At 48.8% G+C, this 17,236-nt stretch overlaps 1 protein-coding gene across 4 annotated transcripts; it reads left to right on the top strand.

Moving 5' to 3' along the window:
• The first annotated feature begins 794 nt into the window (after positions 1-794).
• Positions 795-13,491, top strand: LOC135291837 (serine/threonine-protein kinase PAK 3-like). 4 transcript variants are annotated; one of them, XM_064406088.1, is made up of 13 exons: positions 795-939; positions 1,755-1,826; positions 2,157-2,279; positions 2,558-2,683; positions 3,259-3,400; positions 5,582-5,645; positions 6,463-6,511; positions 7,749-7,858; positions 8,685-8,802; positions 9,636-9,735; positions 10,161-10,357; positions 10,688-10,822; positions 12,351-13,491. In XM_064406088.1, exons 1-13 carry the CDS (start codon positions 838-840, stop codon positions 12,393-12,395), a joined length of 1,383 nt encoding a protein of 460 aa, XP_064262158.1. In that variant the 5' UTR covers positions 795-837; the 3' UTR covers positions 12,396-13,491. The 4 variants fall into 4 exon arrangements, with proteins under 4 accessions (XP_064262158.1, XP_064262160.1, XP_064262159.1 ...); XM_064406087.1 differs by lacking the exon at positions 795-939 and having other exon boundaries at positions 1,486-1,826; XM_064406089.1 differs by lacking the exons at positions 795-939; positions 10,688-10,822 and having other exon boundaries at positions 1,484-1,826.
• The last annotated feature ends 3,745 nt before the right edge of the window (positions 13,492-17,236 follow it).

Below are 17,236 nucleotides of genomic sequence, written 5' to 3'. Positions count from 1 at the left end.
TTAGAGAGTGCCTGGCCAACAAAGTACCTATACGTCCACTATGAATGGCATGAAGCATTGAGGAGTCAGCCAGGAGAGCCCTGTTCTGTCCTGCACCTGCACAGTGACTTGGAAGTGCTGATGAGCTCAGGGCTGTGAGCAGAGGCTGGGCTTTTGTCCCTTTGCAGATACTTGGTGGGCACACCCGTGTGTGGTAGGTCAGGCAACAGCAATTTCAGCTTTGGCTGCTGAGACCAAACTGAGCTGGGCTAGGTCATGAGAAAAGGCTGCCCAGTCACCTGGAGGGGCCTGCTTTGCTATGTAAAGTGGCAAAATAGTCCTGCTGTATCTGAGTTTCCATGCAAGCCATTTTCCATACTAAGGTGTAGGGATCTTAAGGCACATCTTACTGGAGAAGCTGCCCCTGTGTGCCAGGAGCAATTGCTCTTCATCTTCACGCCTTGTAGGTCAGAGAAGGAGAGCCTGCAAAGCAGCCTGCTGGAGGCTCAGCAGCACATATGGGAGCTGGAGATGGCCAGGAGCCGTGTGGAAGCCCAAGTGCACAGGGCCAGGCAGGCCAAGGAGGCGATACTGGGTGAGAGCCTGGTGCGCTTTGTTTCTGCTGATAGTCCTGCCCAGTGCAGTGGCTGTGAAGGCAGCTCTGTGCGCAGGGCTTCTGAGCAGTGAAGCAGCTGAGGGCAGGTCCCTCCTTGCCTGAAACTGGAAGGGCTTAAGGCCAGCAGATTGCTCTGCTTGTGGAGTGTCTGATTGCCGTGTGTCATGTTTGCAGAGGATGTGAGGGGCCTTCGTCGTGAGCTGCTGGCTGTAAGAGCTCTCAGCCAGCAGCAATGTGAAGACATGGCTGAACAGCTCCACTGGGCACAAGAGCAGTGCTGCAAGGTTCTGAGACTCTGGCACTCTGCCCAGGAAGAGGAAAAAAGGAATCTCGTGCAAGAACTGGTAAGAAACAAGAGGCACCTGAAGATTTCAGGCAGGTTTGGTGGGCTGTCTCAGCAGAAGAGCAGCCTGAGTATGTGACATGGCCACAAGCATCTGCTGTAGGCCAGACGTTGCTGGGCCAGGCAGCAGGGGCCTTCAAGGGCTCATACTTGAAGGCCTGTGAAGAGCCAGAGGACAATGCTGGGACAGAATATGCATGCACAGGTTGAGGATGGGCATCAGCCAAGTTCCCCAGGAGGCTGGGTTGTCGCCACCCAAAGCATGGCAGCGAAGGGGCAGGATCTTGCCCACAGCCTTGTGCCATGCAGCAGGCGGCTGCTGACCTTGCTGCCAACTGCAGTCCCAGCAACTGGCTTCCTTGCTTTCAGTCCTCCCATGGTGGACAGATGTCTTTGGGCCTGAATCATACGCAAGAGGCCCCGTGTTGCTGGTATTTCAGCTGGTGGCCTGCCTTGTGACTGGATCATTGAGGCGCTGGCCTCATCCTCATCCTGCAGTCCATGTGCAGCTCTTCCTTGATCAAAGGGCAGGGGCAATGTGAGCACAGAGCCTCTGAGAACAGGCAGAAATGCTGAGGAGAGAGGGGCTAGAAAACAGGCAGCCATGAGAGCAGGGAAGGAAGGTGGCATCTCCTTCCTTCCACCTGCTGACACTCCCTCTACATTTTGGGTTAGAACAGCATTGCTGGAGGGCACAAAGTCATGACTCATGTGCACTTTCCAGGTGGGGGGGTTGTTGGAGGGATGAAGCTTCCATCTCTTTCTATGGGGAGCATTGCTTGGACTTCATCAGGAATTGTCTGTTCCACTCATCAGGAGAGACAACTGGAAGAGCAGCATGTGGAGGCACGGAAGCAGCTGGAGGAACGGGCAAACTTCCTGGCAGAGGTACAGAGGGAGCAGGAGAAAAGGCTGCTTGAGATGAAGGGGGAAATTGCCGTCATGCAAGCTGAACAAGAAAAGCTACTAAGCAGAGGCAGTCAAGAGGCACAGAGTGTGGAAAGAGAGTTTGTGTGCTGTTTTGGACTCCTCTGGGCTCCTTATGGGCATTGCTTCCCTGGGCACTTTCTGTCTGGGTGGCATTGTCTCTCAGCTGGCCCCATAGAAATACGAGCATGAGAACAAAATGCTTTTGGAAAGCGAGAGCACATCAGTTTTGGTTGCCACACAAGTGGAGTGTGGGAAGTTTAAAGCCATCTTCTCTTCCTTTGTGTGCAGGTGCTGCAGGAAGAGCAGCGTCAGAAGGCTGCTGTCATCCACAAGGTGTACCAGCTGCAGAGAGAGCTGAAGCAAAGTGAGCAGCTGAGGCAGAGGCTGAATGAGCAGTGGCAGAACGGGCAGGTGAGCCTGAGTAGGCAGGCAGCAGAGGGAAGGGCAGTGATGGGGGCAGGAACTGGAGATCTGAGGAAGGGGAGGCAAGGACTACTGCAGGCCCTGGAAGCACAGAGCCTGGCAGGCTCCAGTGCTGAGCAGCAGGAAAAAGAGCTGGGATGCAAAGGTTAGAGCTGGGTAGAGAAGCAGAAAGAAGTGGCTGAATAGAAGTGCTTTAGAGACTGGAAAAGAGGAAACCTGAGTGTGATAGCAGGTGCCAGTAAGATTTCTCTTGATGGAATATCAAGGTCATGCTGCAGGCTGAGCTGCAGGAAGCTGAGAGGAAGATGAGGGCAATGGAGAAGAGGCACCAAGAGGAAATGGAAAGGATGCACAAGGTCCTGCTGCAGTGCAGGCTGGCTGAAGAAAAGCAGGTGAGTGAAAGAGCAGGAGGCACTGCAGTCCTGCAACAAGTGGTCTCTGCCCTTGCTGCCTTTCCCCTGCAGAGCAGCAGTGGATGGGGGCAATGTCTCTGACTGCTGTGCTCTGTGGGCTCCATGGCAGCTGGACAGAAGGACACTTCCTGGGCTGCTGAATCTCAGCTGCTGCCCTGGGCAGCAGGGCTAGTGCTGTGGCCAGTGGGCCAGCAATCCTGTGAATGTATTTCTGCTGGCCTCTTAGTGCTCCCTTTGTTTTTTGAGGGGCTTGTTCAGGTGAGCATGGTGACCCACACAGATTCTGAGCAAGTTGTCCCTGTCCATGGTGACTGCAGTCCTCAGAACGGGCTGAAGTCTAAAGTTGCTCTTTCCCTTTCACACTCTCCTCTACAGCTGGCTGTGACAAGCTGTAGTCTCTGGCTGCTTGTGTGGGTTTGACTTGAGGAGGAAGAGTTGACAGCTCAGCCTGCAGCCTAGCACCAGTGCTGTTCCTAAGGGCTTGCCTTTGAAATGCTCTGTCTGGGGCATCTCTGCCAAGCACCTTTCTGACACAAACAAATTTCTTCTCCCAGGTGGACGCAGGATCTGCCATCGAAGCTGCTGGTGCAGCAGCATCCTGCCAAGAAGCCTCCTCTCCACAGCCTGAAAACCAGAGCATGAGCAGCTCGGCCCGCTCAAGCCAGGAGAGAGAGAAGCAGTTCCTGAAGCTGCTGAGTACGTCCTGGGGATTTCTTGTGTGACCGAGCAGTGTTTTATAGTGTGTGAACCTCAGCATGGGCTGGAGCACATGTTCCTCCTGCCTTTGGTGTCAGACAGACATTGTGGATCTCTACAGAAGACAGTGTTGTGCTTGGGGGCAGCCAGGCAGCACTTTGAGGCGTTCCTTTTGCCTTTGAGGGCAGCTGGGAGTGGGTGGGCTTTGCCTGAGCTTCCCTGTGCAGTGAAGACAAGAGCAGGGATTGTTTTGCAAGCAGCAGAAGGCTGCAACCCAGCCAATGACTCTGTGAAGGTGTGTGTGCTAGTCTGGCCAAACTGATGAGAACACTTGGCTTCCTGGATTCCCTTTAGACTCCTGACCTGTCACCAGTCATTGGAGACAAAATACTTCCCAGAACTTGATTGTCTGTGGGGCTGGTTTAATGCTGGTGTTGTTTTTATGACTGTTAGTACTTCTACTGTTCCTTCTACAGTTTGGGTTTGATAAGAATTCTACATTTGGGTTAGCCTGACCTTCTGGATGAGAACATCAGTTGATAGCACAAATAAGAGAGGAAGAGGTCTTTTCAATGTGCCCTAAAAGCTAAAATGTTACATTGTTAGAACAATCCTGAGGTATCAGAGAGGAAGAGTTGTTTTCAAAGTGCCCCAAAAGACGAAAACCACCACACTTTTTTTGACAATCCCTGTTTGATATTTTTGTTGTATGCCTAGGAAGATGCATCGAAGAGACACATCCATGTGGCATTTCCAGATAGAACTGCCCTGCAGGCAATTCTAAGGAGGAAGCATGCAGCCCCTCTGCTGCGTGTTCCTCCAGTAGCAGGCACTTTGTCACTGCTAATGCCCAGCCGATAAACACTCTTGGAATACTAAGCATTGGCCTCAATCCCTGCACAGATTCCTGCACAGATTCCTGCACTCGAGGAAAGCACACCAAGGCCTTGGTGACTCTGCAGTACAGATGAGTTGCTTCTTACAACTAGTAAGAGCTGCCAGTGCAGTGCTGTCAGGGACTAACGGGTCAGGCACAGAGCAGAGCCCAGTTTACTCAGTGTCTGCCATCAGCTGTTGGCACAAAAGGTGGATTGATTGACTCCTCCGTGGGTCTGAAGAGAAAGACAACCATGTTCTGCCTTGAGTGGGGTCAACAGCTTGTAACAGAGCTGGGTCTGCCTCTGGCTTCTTGACAGTGGCTGTCAGTGGCCGTTCGTGGGCTTTGCCAAGCTTTTTGTCATCCTGCCCTGCCACTGACAGCTGCTGTGCCTGCAGGGGCTGGAGCCTTCCTCAGCTGTGGGGTTGCAGCTGCCGCCCCGTTGCTGCAGCTTTGCCTGGGCTGGTGAGAGGATCAGCATCTCCTTTGTGCAGGTGTCTGTGTCACGGCAGCGCCTGAGGAGCGGCGCTGTCCTTGTGACCCGTCTGGGCTGTGCCCTTTGGGAAGATGGGGCACGTGGGTGCTGTTCAAGGGGCCAAGTCCAGTGCCCGTGGCTGCTGCAGCCCGGGCTGAAGGCCAGCACTTGTAGTTCTTCACTAAATGAGGAACGGGCAAAGTGGTCTTCAGAACTTAGCCTGCTCCTAAATAAAAGGGTTCTAATTCTTAGAGGCATTGTTCTTGGATGTAGCATGAGCTGCTGTTCTCTGAAAATGTCAAGGCATTCTTTAGGCAAACTGCTGAGAGGAAGGGAACATCCCCTCCTCTCCTGGAATTCACTTTGCAATATTCTTTCTGCTCTGCAAAAAGCAGATGTTGATAAAAATTCATCCCAGATCCCAGGATGCATTGAATCTTTGGAAGTATGTAATCTTGTGCTGAATCTCCCAAGAGAGTGTTTCTTCCCAAGAAAATGAAGGCTCCTGATTTTTCAGCCCTCCTTCCCATTTGTAGATGACCGCCACTGCCTTGGTGCCTGTTTGTCTTCTGATTTCTGTCTGCTCTGATGGCTTTTCCATGGGCTTAGTTTCCCCTCAAGGCAACCCTGCAAAGGAGTGTGGGAGAATCAGACTCTGTGCAGAGCTGCCTGTTTTGCTGGGGCTGCTGTTGTTGTTCTTGTTGATGCTATCATTAGCTAAAAGACCACAAATTGCTCAGAGCCCCAGAGAGTGGAGCTGGGTTTCAGATCTCCTGCAAGCCCAATCTCTCTGTTTTGAAGTTTGCTTCTTGCATTTTGTTTCTTTCAGGGTGTGTGGTGAGTGTGGAAGATCCAGAAAAGAAGTACACTGGATGGGAACATCTTGGCAGTGGGTGAGTGCAGCCACACTTATTTCTACAGAACCACGGGCCAGGAGTTTTGGTGGTGCAATAGCATGTGGGGAGTCAGGCAAGCTGCAAGCATCTTCAGAGCCTGGCTCCAGATTGTCCCTGTCTCACTACTGAGGCAGTACAAGGCATCATCAAAGATAACTGGATGCTGACAATGTCTTGGCTGCCTCAAGGAGCAGGAGCTGGAAGCCCTCCTGTCCCTCCAAGATGGGGCACCAGTTTGCCTATTTTCCCAGGAGACATGGTTTTGTATGATTCAAAGTAATATGGCTACACTCATGAAGGAAGGAAAACCTGAGAGAGCAGGTTTTGTGTGTTGTTTCCCACCAGACAGCTGTCAGATAACAGCTCTCAGTAGCATTTCTTAGTAGTATTTTTCTGGAAACAATATTCAGTGGTCAGGAAAATAAGAAAGGCTGTGTGGCATTGCCTGAGTTTGGCAGGTAGGATGAAAAGAGAGCAGTGAGAAGGACCAGCAGCACTGTGTGTTTCATTGCCTGGAAAGGCACGTCACAGGCACAGACACAAGAAGAAAAAGGCAGAGAAAACCCCCCCACATGCATAAGCTAGTGTGTACATTGGAGATTTCTAGCAGCCCTTTTTCTTCCTGTGGGAGCCAGCTTTTCTCTTGGACACTCTGCATGGCAGAGGGCTGCTGGGCTGCTGTGCCCTTGGCTGAAGAGTAGACAAAGCCCAGTGTTTTAGAGCCACTGCAGGCAGTACAGAGCTCCTGCCTGGGCTGCCTTTTGCTCCTCAGCACTGAACAACTTCTCTGCTCTTGCCACTGTTCTGATTCTAGGGGCTTTGGAGCTGTTTATAAGGCCTTCAACACTGCCACAGGACAAGCGGTGAGTGCCCGTGCAGATCTTGGAGCTCTTGAGTGCTTTCCCTGTGATGTGATCTGTGGCCAGAGCTTTGGCCTGCCTGTCTTTGCTGCAGAGGTTGTTCTGCAGAAGCAGTCTGTCTAGAGGCAGGCTGCAAAATGCATTTGAGACAGACTTTGTCCTTCCTACCTACCTCAATGAATGCAAGGATGGCCGTGGTGTCTTTCAGAGGACACGCTAGCTTGGACTTACTGGATAAATGTGCATAGATTAGCTGATGGCAAGAGCCATCATTCCAGCCCAATTCCTCTTAAGCCCAGGATCAGACACAGATATTTTGTTTTCTATCACGTGATTCAGTTGGAAAATACAATGCAAGCCCTTCAGAAAGAGAGATCTTGTCTGGAGCACAGTTTTGCCTTTCAGTCCTAGGGAACCTAGTTCACATACACACACACCTACACACACAGAGACAGAGACACGTGCACAGATGAATGAGAAGAAGTTGATGAAGAGCCTTAAATAATACAACCTTGTGTTGATCCTGTGTTCCACTAGAGAGATACTCTCTGTTCTGAACAGGCATGGTGGTGTCTTGGAGAGTCTTGCTGCTCTTTGGGGCTAGAAGTTCCAAGTCCTGAATTCTCCTTTTTGACTCTCAGGAAATACATTCCATCTTCCTTAATAGTAAGGAATTAGAGAAGGTAGTTCCTTATCCAGCTGCAGAGCTGTGCTCAGGAACTGCACTTGGAGGGAGGTCTTGGAGGCGTCCGAAAGCCCTGAGCCCTGTACTTAGAACCTGGGGCACATCCATAGTGTACCACAGAAAGGGTTATTCATTTTTAAACCCATTCAATAATTTCAAGTCTAAAGATTGTTCTTCAAAGTTGCAAAAGCCAAACTGAAGAAGTGTGGATGTGCTGGGATTGTAACTTTACTTTGAGTCGCTTTGCAGTTCTTTTTTGGCAGCATTTTCCCCATCGTGTTTGTATGTGTTTACTCTGGCACACAATTGAATTGGCAGCCGTCTCTTCACAGGAGAAAAATTACTTTTGGCTTCCAAAGCATGTGTAAATGATAATAGTAGTGCTAAACAAAGTCTGTTTGAGAAGCCTGCGGGTGCAGAGGGTGGTGTCAGCGCTTTGTGGTTGATGGTTTAGAGTCCCTTTTTTCCGAGGTGACAAGGCATCCGGGCCCGTGAGTGCCCGGAGAAAAAGGCTCTGGTCATGTCTGTCCCTAAGAGCTTTTGATGTCATTGTAGGTGGCTGTAAAGGAACTTTATCTCCAGCACCAGGGCTGTGAGGGAATATTAAAAGAAATCCTGCTCATGAGAGAAAATAAGAACGCCAATATTGTCAGCTACTTAGAAAGGTAAGTAGTTCTGGTGATTTTCTGGGAATGTTCATTTCCATACTTGCAAGGCAAAGATTTAAAAGCTCTTTAGCCACTGGCAGAAAATGGATCTTTCAATGAACATCAATCCACTCCTGCACCAGGCATGGGAGGAGTTTGCATTCTGTCCCCATGAATGCTTCCTGACATAAACAGCTTGAAGATTGATCTCAGAAACCTGGCTCTCTTACTAAGCCAGCAGCCTGTATGTTCACTTGCTGCATGTGGTTTTGCTGGTTTGGGGCATGATTTTTTCCAAGTGTTGGAGGAGAAAACATGCCAGAGATTATGTACCTTGTGCTGTTCCCACTATTTTCCATAGCCTTGCATGCCAAAAGACTAGGCTAGGAGACACATAATTTGCCAGGTCTGAAATTGTTTTCCTGTTTGTGACTGTCCTTTCTGCAAGGTTTTCCAAAGGGTGTTGGCAGTGCTGCACACCCACTTGCCTTTAGTAAAAGCTGTGAAAACTGTGTCTCCTTGCTGCTGGAGGGAATGGTGCAATTTGTGTCTGAAGATGATGAAGCAGCTGCTGGGATGTGTCCACTTCCAGATTTCTCTTTTTCCTCACTAAATCTCCTTTTTCCCCTGCTTGCCACCTAAGCCGTCTCCTTTTCCATGGATGTGCCTTCCTCCTTTAGGTGGCACAGATGGCAGGCACTGGCTAGCCTAGGTGGAGTGTGTCTTCATTTGATTCCATCTTCATTTACCAGTGACCTGGAAACAAAACTCAGCTGTAGTCTTTTCTCCCCACAGCAATTTAGCTGTGCACGTTCAGCTCTACGCTGTTGCTTTCCTCTTGCAGCTACCTTGTGGATGAGGCTGTCCTGCTGGTGTTGGAATATATGGATGGAGGCTCCTTAGCTGATGTGGTCACCGTGAGAAGGATGGCTGTAGGACACATAGCAACAGTGTGTCGGGAGGTAAGGGGTCCTGCTTGTGCTTGGCATGGCTTGGATATGGCTCGTCCTTTGAAAGCACTGCAAAGTGAGTGATTCCATGTTCAGAGCTTTCTTTCTTTGTTGCTCTTCTGCTTCAGAGAAGAAAGAGCATCTGGACTGAACTGCCTGCCAGTGTCCCTGCCCTTCCTGTACTCTGTTCTTCACTCTTATCCACCATCATTGAACTCTCTATCTCTTTTTCCTTTTTATTTTCTGTTCTGCACTTTGCCTCCACAAGCCTTTGCCCAGAGCCTTTCTGCACTGCCTTCTTTGCCTGTAAGTGCAAAGGTGCTGCTGTGAGAGTTTTAAACCAGAGGCCAACCAAAGAGAGACTCATCTGTCACAGGTCTCCACTCCAAAGGATGGCATGGCACCCAGCATGGTGCTTTCTGCTGAAAACTGACAAAAGAGCTACTTCCAAGTCTGCTGTCGAGGCAGCCATAGAACCCTTGTCCTCCAGTCTCCCGCCCGACAGTGATCCCCTTGGTATCCAAGGCAGGGACGTTTTCCTCTTTTGGCAAACCATTGTTTGTCGTCCAGACGGGGAGAGCGCATCCGCTGCAGCAGCGCTCATTCTGACTGGCTTTGCAGGGGACAGTCTGGAGCAACGACTGACTGATGCTTCCCCCTCCAAAGCTAATATGCCTTCCCTTGTTAAGATCCTGCTCTCTTAGTGCTGCAGCAGCAAGCTCTTCCTCCTGCCAGCACTCACTGCTCCTTGGAGATCTGTGAATCTTCAGGAGCAGCCTCCTTTTGCATGTGATGAAATCAGATCAGGCTAACTTTTGGCCTCCTCTTTCTTTTTCCCCTGGCAGTGCCTGCAAGGCCTGGCTTTCCTTCATGCCAAGCAGGTGATCCACAGAGACATCAAAAGCGACAACATCCTTCTGGGCCGGGACGGCTCCGTCAAGCTGGGTGGGTATTCCTGCTGAGGCGCGGCGCTGCGGGGAGGCGGTGTGGGGCTGCTTTGGAGAGGTGCCGGGTGCCAGCAGTGGCTGCTGAGAGTGCAGGGAGCGCTGCGCAAGCCCAGGCCGCAGCTGGAAGGTGCTGAGTGGTCTAGAGAGCAACCAGGTATCCAGAGTAACTTTGGTTTGTGGGTGTTCCTTCCAAAGGGAGAGAGTTACAGTGTAAACGTTCAGGGGAATGAGGAAAAGCCAAGGTTTTGTGGGAATCCTGGGCGGGTTGTTAGCTGTGCAATTGCCCATGTCCTTGGCTGCAGCCCTGAGCAAGGAAAGGCCAGCTGCTTTTCCAGCTGGATTCAGCACTGCATTCTGGGACTGAGAGTGAGGAACCCTTTTCCTTGGTTTCCTACTTGAAGCAGTGTTTGTTTTCCTCCTCAGCTGATTTTGGCCTCTATGCTGTGCTCAGCCCTGAGCACAGGAAACGGAGGTCAATGGTCAGGACCACTTACTGGATGGCACCCGAGGTGGTGAGAAGAGAGCCTTACGGCCCCAAAGTGGACACCTGGTCCCTTGGGATTGTGGGAATAGAAATGGCCACAGGAGAGGCTCCTTATATGCAGGAGACCAGTGACAAGGTAAGGTGCAAATGTGCTCAGATAGCCGTGTCCTTCTGCTCCGAGTCCATTAGAGAAAATTCCATTCCCACAGCTTGAAGTGCTTCCAGCAAGGGCCACTTCAAAAAAGGTTCCTGGGGCTCACATCAGCTGTCAAGGCAAGACCTGGTGCAGCTTGGAATAGCTGGGGCTGCACTGGGGCCTTTTTTCCTTTGCGAGACAAGGCTCATCTCTAAGCATCTGCTAGGCAAGAACTTGCCACTGCAGACTGGAGTTTTAAAGATGGGGTCTAGGTGAGCCCTGAAGGGTATGGAAGAATCACGTAGAGTCTCATGTTTCCTTTTGCTTCAGGCCAGCTACCTGATAGGCAAGCAAGGGGTTCCAAATCTGCAGCAGCTCAGGCTACCCCCTGGCTTGTGTGAATTTCTGGGCTGCTGCCTGCAGATGGATGTGGACAGGCGAGGCTCTGCCAAGGAACTTCTGCAGGTACAAGGCAAAGCGGCTGCAGGCCAAACAGCTGTTCCCTGCCAGGGTTTGCTCCTTGGCCAAACTCCAGGGAATCAGATGGGCCCCCCACAGAGTAATCTCCACTCTGGGTGCTTTTCAAATGAAAACCAAGTAGGATCTTGACTGCTTGAGGTTAGAAGGGCCCAGTGAAGGTCATCTAGCCCAGAACTCCAGCCACTGGCAAGGACATCTTCAAGTAGATCAGGTTGTTCAGAGGGCCATCCAAGCGGAGCTTGAATGTTGCTGGGCTTGGGGGGCTCCTCCCAGCTCTCTGGGCAGCCTGTGCCAGTGTTCCAGCACTCTCCTCACAAACAGTTTCTTCCTCAGAGCCAATCTGAATTGAGTGTCTTTTAGCTTAAAGCCGTTCCCCCTTGTCCTCTTGCAATTGGCCCTGCTAAAAGATATGTCCCCAACTTTCCTAGAAGCCCCTGAAACTATTGAAAAGTCTCCTTGGGGCTTGCTCTTCTCCAAGATAAACAGGCACAAGGCTCCCAGCCCTTCCTCAGAGGAGAGCTCCCACCTTCTGGTCATTTCTGTGTCCCTCTTTTGCTCTCAGGTGCTGTATTCAGGTTTGCCTGGTAGCAAAGGAACTGAAGTATTGCAATGCTGGGGATGGGGGCTTGAGGAACACAATGAAAGCAGTCCCTGCCAAGCGGTTTTAGATTGTCTGTGGGAATGGGGGAGCTGGGGTGGAGCTCACTCTGAGCATCTGAGAGCACCCAGCTTGTCCCGCCTGGCCCACCCTTGGAGGTTTCTGCCAGCCAAACAGGCACAGCTGTGCAGGATTTGTGCCAGCCCCATGTGCTGCCTGGCCCAGGCAAGTAGATGAGAATGGCTGTGGCTTTGCTGCCAGGTTTGGTGGCAGACAAGGAGCTGGTGACCAGGCCACTTCCTTGGCTGTGCCTGCTGTGAAGGAAGATGCCAGCCAGCACAGGAGGGAGTGGGGTGTGCTAAGGCAGACACTGCTCTTCCTGCAAGCCAGAGCTGAGCACATCTGCACCCTGCTGCTTGTGTCCTTGCTCCTGGCTTGCTGCTGAAAACCTGAATGTCCAGCTTTCCTGAGATCAACACGTGGGATCAACATTTTTCAGAGCTCTTGGGAGTCTCTTGAGGAATGCCTTATGCCCCACATCTCTCTTGGACACTCAAAGAGCCCATGTCTGTAGAAAAGAGGAGCTTGAATAAGTCTGTTGACTTTCCTGAAAGGAATAAATCCTTAGGACAGCAAGCAGCAATCCCACAGTGATAGCAGGACAAAAATCCCAGCAAGTGACGACACCATGAGGAATGGACTAGTGCAGTTCTGGGCCGTGTTTGCCTGTGACAGCAGCATGCTGGACATGAAGGCAGATGTGCTGCTGGTGCCCTCAGTCCCATGTCTGTGTATTTCTGGGTGCTGGAGGAATCCAGCTCAACCCTGTTAGGAACTCAGTTTGGAAAAGAATGGTTCCTTTTTCCTTTGTCTCTTTTAATTTGGTTTGTTTTGTTTCTTTTTCCCTTTGGGCAGCATCCATTTCTGCAATCAGCGGAGCCTCTCTTAAGCCTCTTCTGACAGCCTGATTGCTGCCATCCCTGCAGCAAGGGAATGCAAGAAGCAAAGGAGATGACAAGGTGTGAGAGTCTGTCCAAAACGTCCCTCATTTTTTGCCTCTCGATCGTCATGAAAGCCAAGACCACCGGGGAAAGGGAAAGATCCTGTTCTGAAAATCCAGGTCTGTCTGGTCCACCAAGCCAGATTATTGCCTACGGGTGTGTTTGCTCAACTCATGGAACACTGCACCCAAGAATGGGCAGTGTGCTCTCCTTCGCCTGCATCACCTAGCAACGCTAGTGCTGGAATTTCTCCACCCTTCTGACTTGGCTGGACTTTCTCTCTGGAATGACCTTTCTGGAGGTCACCACAAAAGGACCCTCCATTCACCGTACATCAACCACCGTGACAGATGGACTGAGATGGGAGAAGGTTCTCCCCTCAAGGACTGAGACGCGCGACCCCTACATGGAAAAGCTCCCCTCTTTTGCCAAAAGGACTAAGACTGAAATCCCCACCGTAGGGTGAGGGAAGGTATGCGTGGGGACCGGAGCAAGTTTTGCAAGCGACCACTGGACCGAGAAGACAATGGTTCCTGCCTACGACATCTGCTGCTGACGACGCCTGTTCCTGATGGACTACTGATGGACTCCTTGTACCCTTTATCAATAGACTATTTTGAAATGGGTCCCCTTCCCCCATTTCAAAAGGACTATAAAAAAGGTTAGACCTGACTGATACCTTTGAGATCTCCCCTGACGTGAAGACGACAGGCCTCTTCGTCGACCGGACTTCGAGGGACTTTGTCATCCGCACATCTGGTAGCTATATACCTCCTTGCCCTCCCTCTCTTCTTTTTCTTTTCCTTACTCTTTTCCCTTTCTTCATTCCCCTTCTCTCTAATGCATCTTCTCTATGGCTATTTAATAAAAGTACATGTATTTTGATTTTACTGCAAATCCCCTTGTCGTGTCAGTTTTTGCACCCTGAGATCAGTGAAAAAGAACCTACACGAATCACGTCCTTAGGACAGATCGTATCATAAATTGGATCTTGGGTCACGGATCTTGGGTTCTGGGGAACGGAGGAGTCTGCAGGTTACGTGTAGTTTGTAACAGGGGAAGGACGTTTCACGGCAGCCGCACCTAAACCATGAAGTTTCCTGAAAGGGGTTGAACGGATTTAGAAAGCAAGGGCTGTGATTCCAATTTCCCGCATACTGCACGAACCAAGGCGGAAAAAGCATTCTCCAAACTCTTTTTGAGGGTTCTGTCTCCAGAATATCACAAAAGACCTCTTGGTGCAAAAGGGGGAAAAAAAAAACCAAACAAAAACTGTTTCTGTTGTAAGAGTGTGTTTAACTGTCTGGGAAGGAAGAGACACCTTGAAGAAACTAAGCAGGGCCTCCCAGATTGATACTGTCTCTTCAAGTGTGTATGTGTGTGTTTAACTGTCTGGGAAGGAAGAGACACCTTGAAGAAACTAAGCAGGGCCTCCCAGATTGATACTGTCTCTTCAACTGTGTGTGAGTGTTTAACTGTCTGGGAAGGAAGAGACACCTTGAAGAAACTAAGCAGGGCCTCCCAGATTGACTCTGTCTCTTCAGCCACCCAGGGAAAAAGTTGAGTGAAGGGAAAACACAGTGTGTGATTGTGTAACCGAAAACACCTCCCTGTTGTGGTCCCTAGTCCCTTCACAAGATGAATGAAGATTTTGGTGCCAAGGCAAAAACTGATTTTTACACACTACTTGCTAAACACAATGCAAAACCTTCACCAGGCGGAGAGGCCTGGGCAAAGAACAATTGGTTTAATTTAGAAAATGTTGTTGGTAGAATATGTTCTCTGCAGCGTGAAACAAAATTTAAACTTGGTAAAGATAAAACCATCCTCTGCTCAGTTTTGGGAGCCTGCCTCACAGCAGCCATAGAAACTCGCTTTAAGCGAAGAAGTGAGGAAAATGCTATAATAGACTCCCTTCAAAACTTAGTTGGAGTTTTGCAAAAACAATTAGATGAAGAAAGAAATGAAAATAATTTATTACGGGCTGCCTTGAGAGAGGTACATGTTAAAAATTCACAGAACTTTGATTCCTCAAAAGAAACAGAGGAGAAGGAAACTTCTCACCTTAATCAAAATTACCCCCAAAAAGAATTAGTTCTGATGAAAAATTTTGGGGAACACTGTTGTTGCAATAGCATGAAACCTCAAATTAAAACAGAATGCAACTATATTAATGATGAGGATTTTGACCCACATATAATCACTAAAGAAACCCCATACACTGCTACTGAATTAACAAAACTTGCAAAGCAGTATGGGCTTCTCTCCCACAAAACTGAAACAAAATCTCTCACTGGGAAAGTTCAAACACATTTGTCAGAACAAGAAGCCGGTGGGTACTGGGGATATGGAGTGTTCTTACCAACGGGAGACAGACGCATCCCATGGTCCCTAATTCAGCATATAGCTTATTGGACAGAGGGGCTTAACCCCTCGGAAAGGGGAAACCTTTTAACCATAGCTGGTACCCCTGACCAACTCCTGGAAAACATTCACAAAGCTGCCTGCTTGCAAATAATGCATGAAAGAAAACCAACTACAAGCTATGAGTCACCAATGCAATCACCCGTAAAGTCTAAAATTATGACCTCTTTAATTCAAAGGTTTACAGAAACACTTAAACCTATAGCAATTTTCCCTCAAAAACCCATAGCAGCTATGTCCCCTATAGAAACACCAGATAAACTTCTTAGTAACCAGAATAACCCATTTGTTCCCTCTTATGACTTGCCGAGAAAAGGGATAAAATGGGATTGGAGTCTTTCTCAAGAGAAAGCACTGCAATCGCTGATTTTTGAAGCAACAGCTCACCAAGCACTGGACCCTATCCATCCTACAGATCCCTTTCAGGTAGAGTGGGGATTTGCCTCCTCAGGGTTATCAGTACACATTGGGCAGCGGGGTCCCGAGGGTCCGACAAGGCCTGTTGGTTTTTATTCCCATGGTTTCAAAGATGCTGAGAGAAGATACTCTACCTGGGAAAGAGGTTTGTCTGTGGTTGGCTTAACTCTCACAGGAGTAGAAAAAAACTTAGCAATACAAGAAACTGAGAGCTTGGGTAGCAGCCAAAACAAGCTTGCCTCTGTGATTAAAGCAACCCCTCCTTTCTTCCCCACTTCTGCTAACAGAGAGGGAGAAGGCAGTGCTCAGGTAGAGGAACCGTTAACCATTTGTAGTATTTTCCAGTGTAAGGGACAGAATTATTTTCTTGTCGGTATTAACATCAAGTCCTATGCCGCACTTGTATTTGTGTTGTTTCAGGCCGATGCTTTTAAAAGAGCTACAGGAAATAATACTGTTAAAGCAATACAGGGATGGTTTGGAATTTTCCTAACCCCACAGGAAATTCAGTCTGATAATGTTTCTCACTTTACGGTCAAAAGTGCGCAGGATTGGGCAAAAGGTGAAGGGATTGAATGGACTTCTCACACCCCTTACAATAGATGGGGGGCAAATGGGTGTCCTAAAATCACTGCTTTTTGCCTGACAGCTCCAAGCATAATTCCTTCACTACACGACCAGATGATTTCAAGAACCCAGCACATTACCCTGGACAACCTGTTTTTGGTGGCCACCCCCTATTGTAGGGGAAGTACCACTGGCGTTAAAAACCTCTCTGACAATCCCATTATTCTAACTCTTTCTGCCTCTTCGTGGCAGATTCTGTTGTGCTTATTTTTTACAGAAGAACTCCGTGGGACATGAAGACCTGAGAAACCATGATAACACTAGCATTATACAACAAATATAATGTTTTCCTTTCCCTTTATGATAACACAAAGTGATAATATTACACTTAACATGTAAATTAAGTAAACTTGAACAAATTGGCCGCTATGAGTGAAAATCTGACCAAATTACAGCAACCACTGTAATCATCCTTAACACATCAGTGGCTGCTATCAAACATACTACCAAATTGGGAAAAGGTAAATGTAAACAACCACAAATTGGTGATTGATGCACTCAATGCCACACAAAATAATGTTTCTTTGTCTCTCAGCTGTATTCAGGCTCAATTGTGGATGCAGTCAGTTGCTGCCTCAATTATAAAAGAAGGTGAAGAAGGCACTTTTCCCACTGAAATTTGAAAAGTAATCTGGGACAGTGCTACGGACTTTGAAAGAGAATTCCAATCCTGGTGGAATTTGGTGAATTTCACTTATAACCCCATTTCAAACACGGCAACAGCTTTTGTGTTAACCATACGTAGTGCTTCAGTACATTTGGGTTTTCCTATTATAGCATTAGGGATAAATCATGACGGAGCTATCCTCTATCCTTCGGAGCATAAGGAATGGGCCCGTCAGATTAACAACAAATGGCAAACTGTCAATCTGGAATCTTGTATTGTCCGTGAACAACAAGGGTTCATCTGTGAAAGCAATGCAATCATAGCCCAGGACATCTGTCTGGACAGAGAGCAGAATATCTGTCACTTTGAAATACATCCTAACAAGACTTCTGAAACGGTTCTCATATACATAGGCAATGGATGTGCATGCTTCAGAACTGCCTGTGATCTTGTATTTGTAGAAAATGTAGTAGTGGATACTAGGAATCATTCAAATTCCTGTGCTTGTAATTTTACCAGAATTGTAGGATGTGATTTCTCTTATGTAGCTCCAGTTACCTCTCACCAGCTTTTGCAATCTAATTACACCCTGATTCACAAATTAATACCTACTCCAATTGGGATGAACCTCACTTTGGTAAAGCAGTTGCTGCTCCACCAAGACTTGGCTGAGATTCTAGGAAAGATCAAGAAAGATGGGCAGAAGACCCTAGTAACTGTTCATC

This window comes from Passer domesticus, unplaced genomic scaffold (assembly GCF_036417665.1).
Source record: "Passer domesticus isolate bPasDom1 unplaced genomic scaffold, bPasDom1.hap1 HAP1_SCAFFOLD_130, whole genome shotgun sequence".
Classification (NCBI taxonomy): Eukaryota; Metazoa; Chordata; class Aves; order Passeriformes; family Passeridae; genus Passer; species Passer domesticus.
Note: the sequence above shows the minus strand (reverse complement) of the source record. Positions and strands in the feature narration are given on the sequence as shown.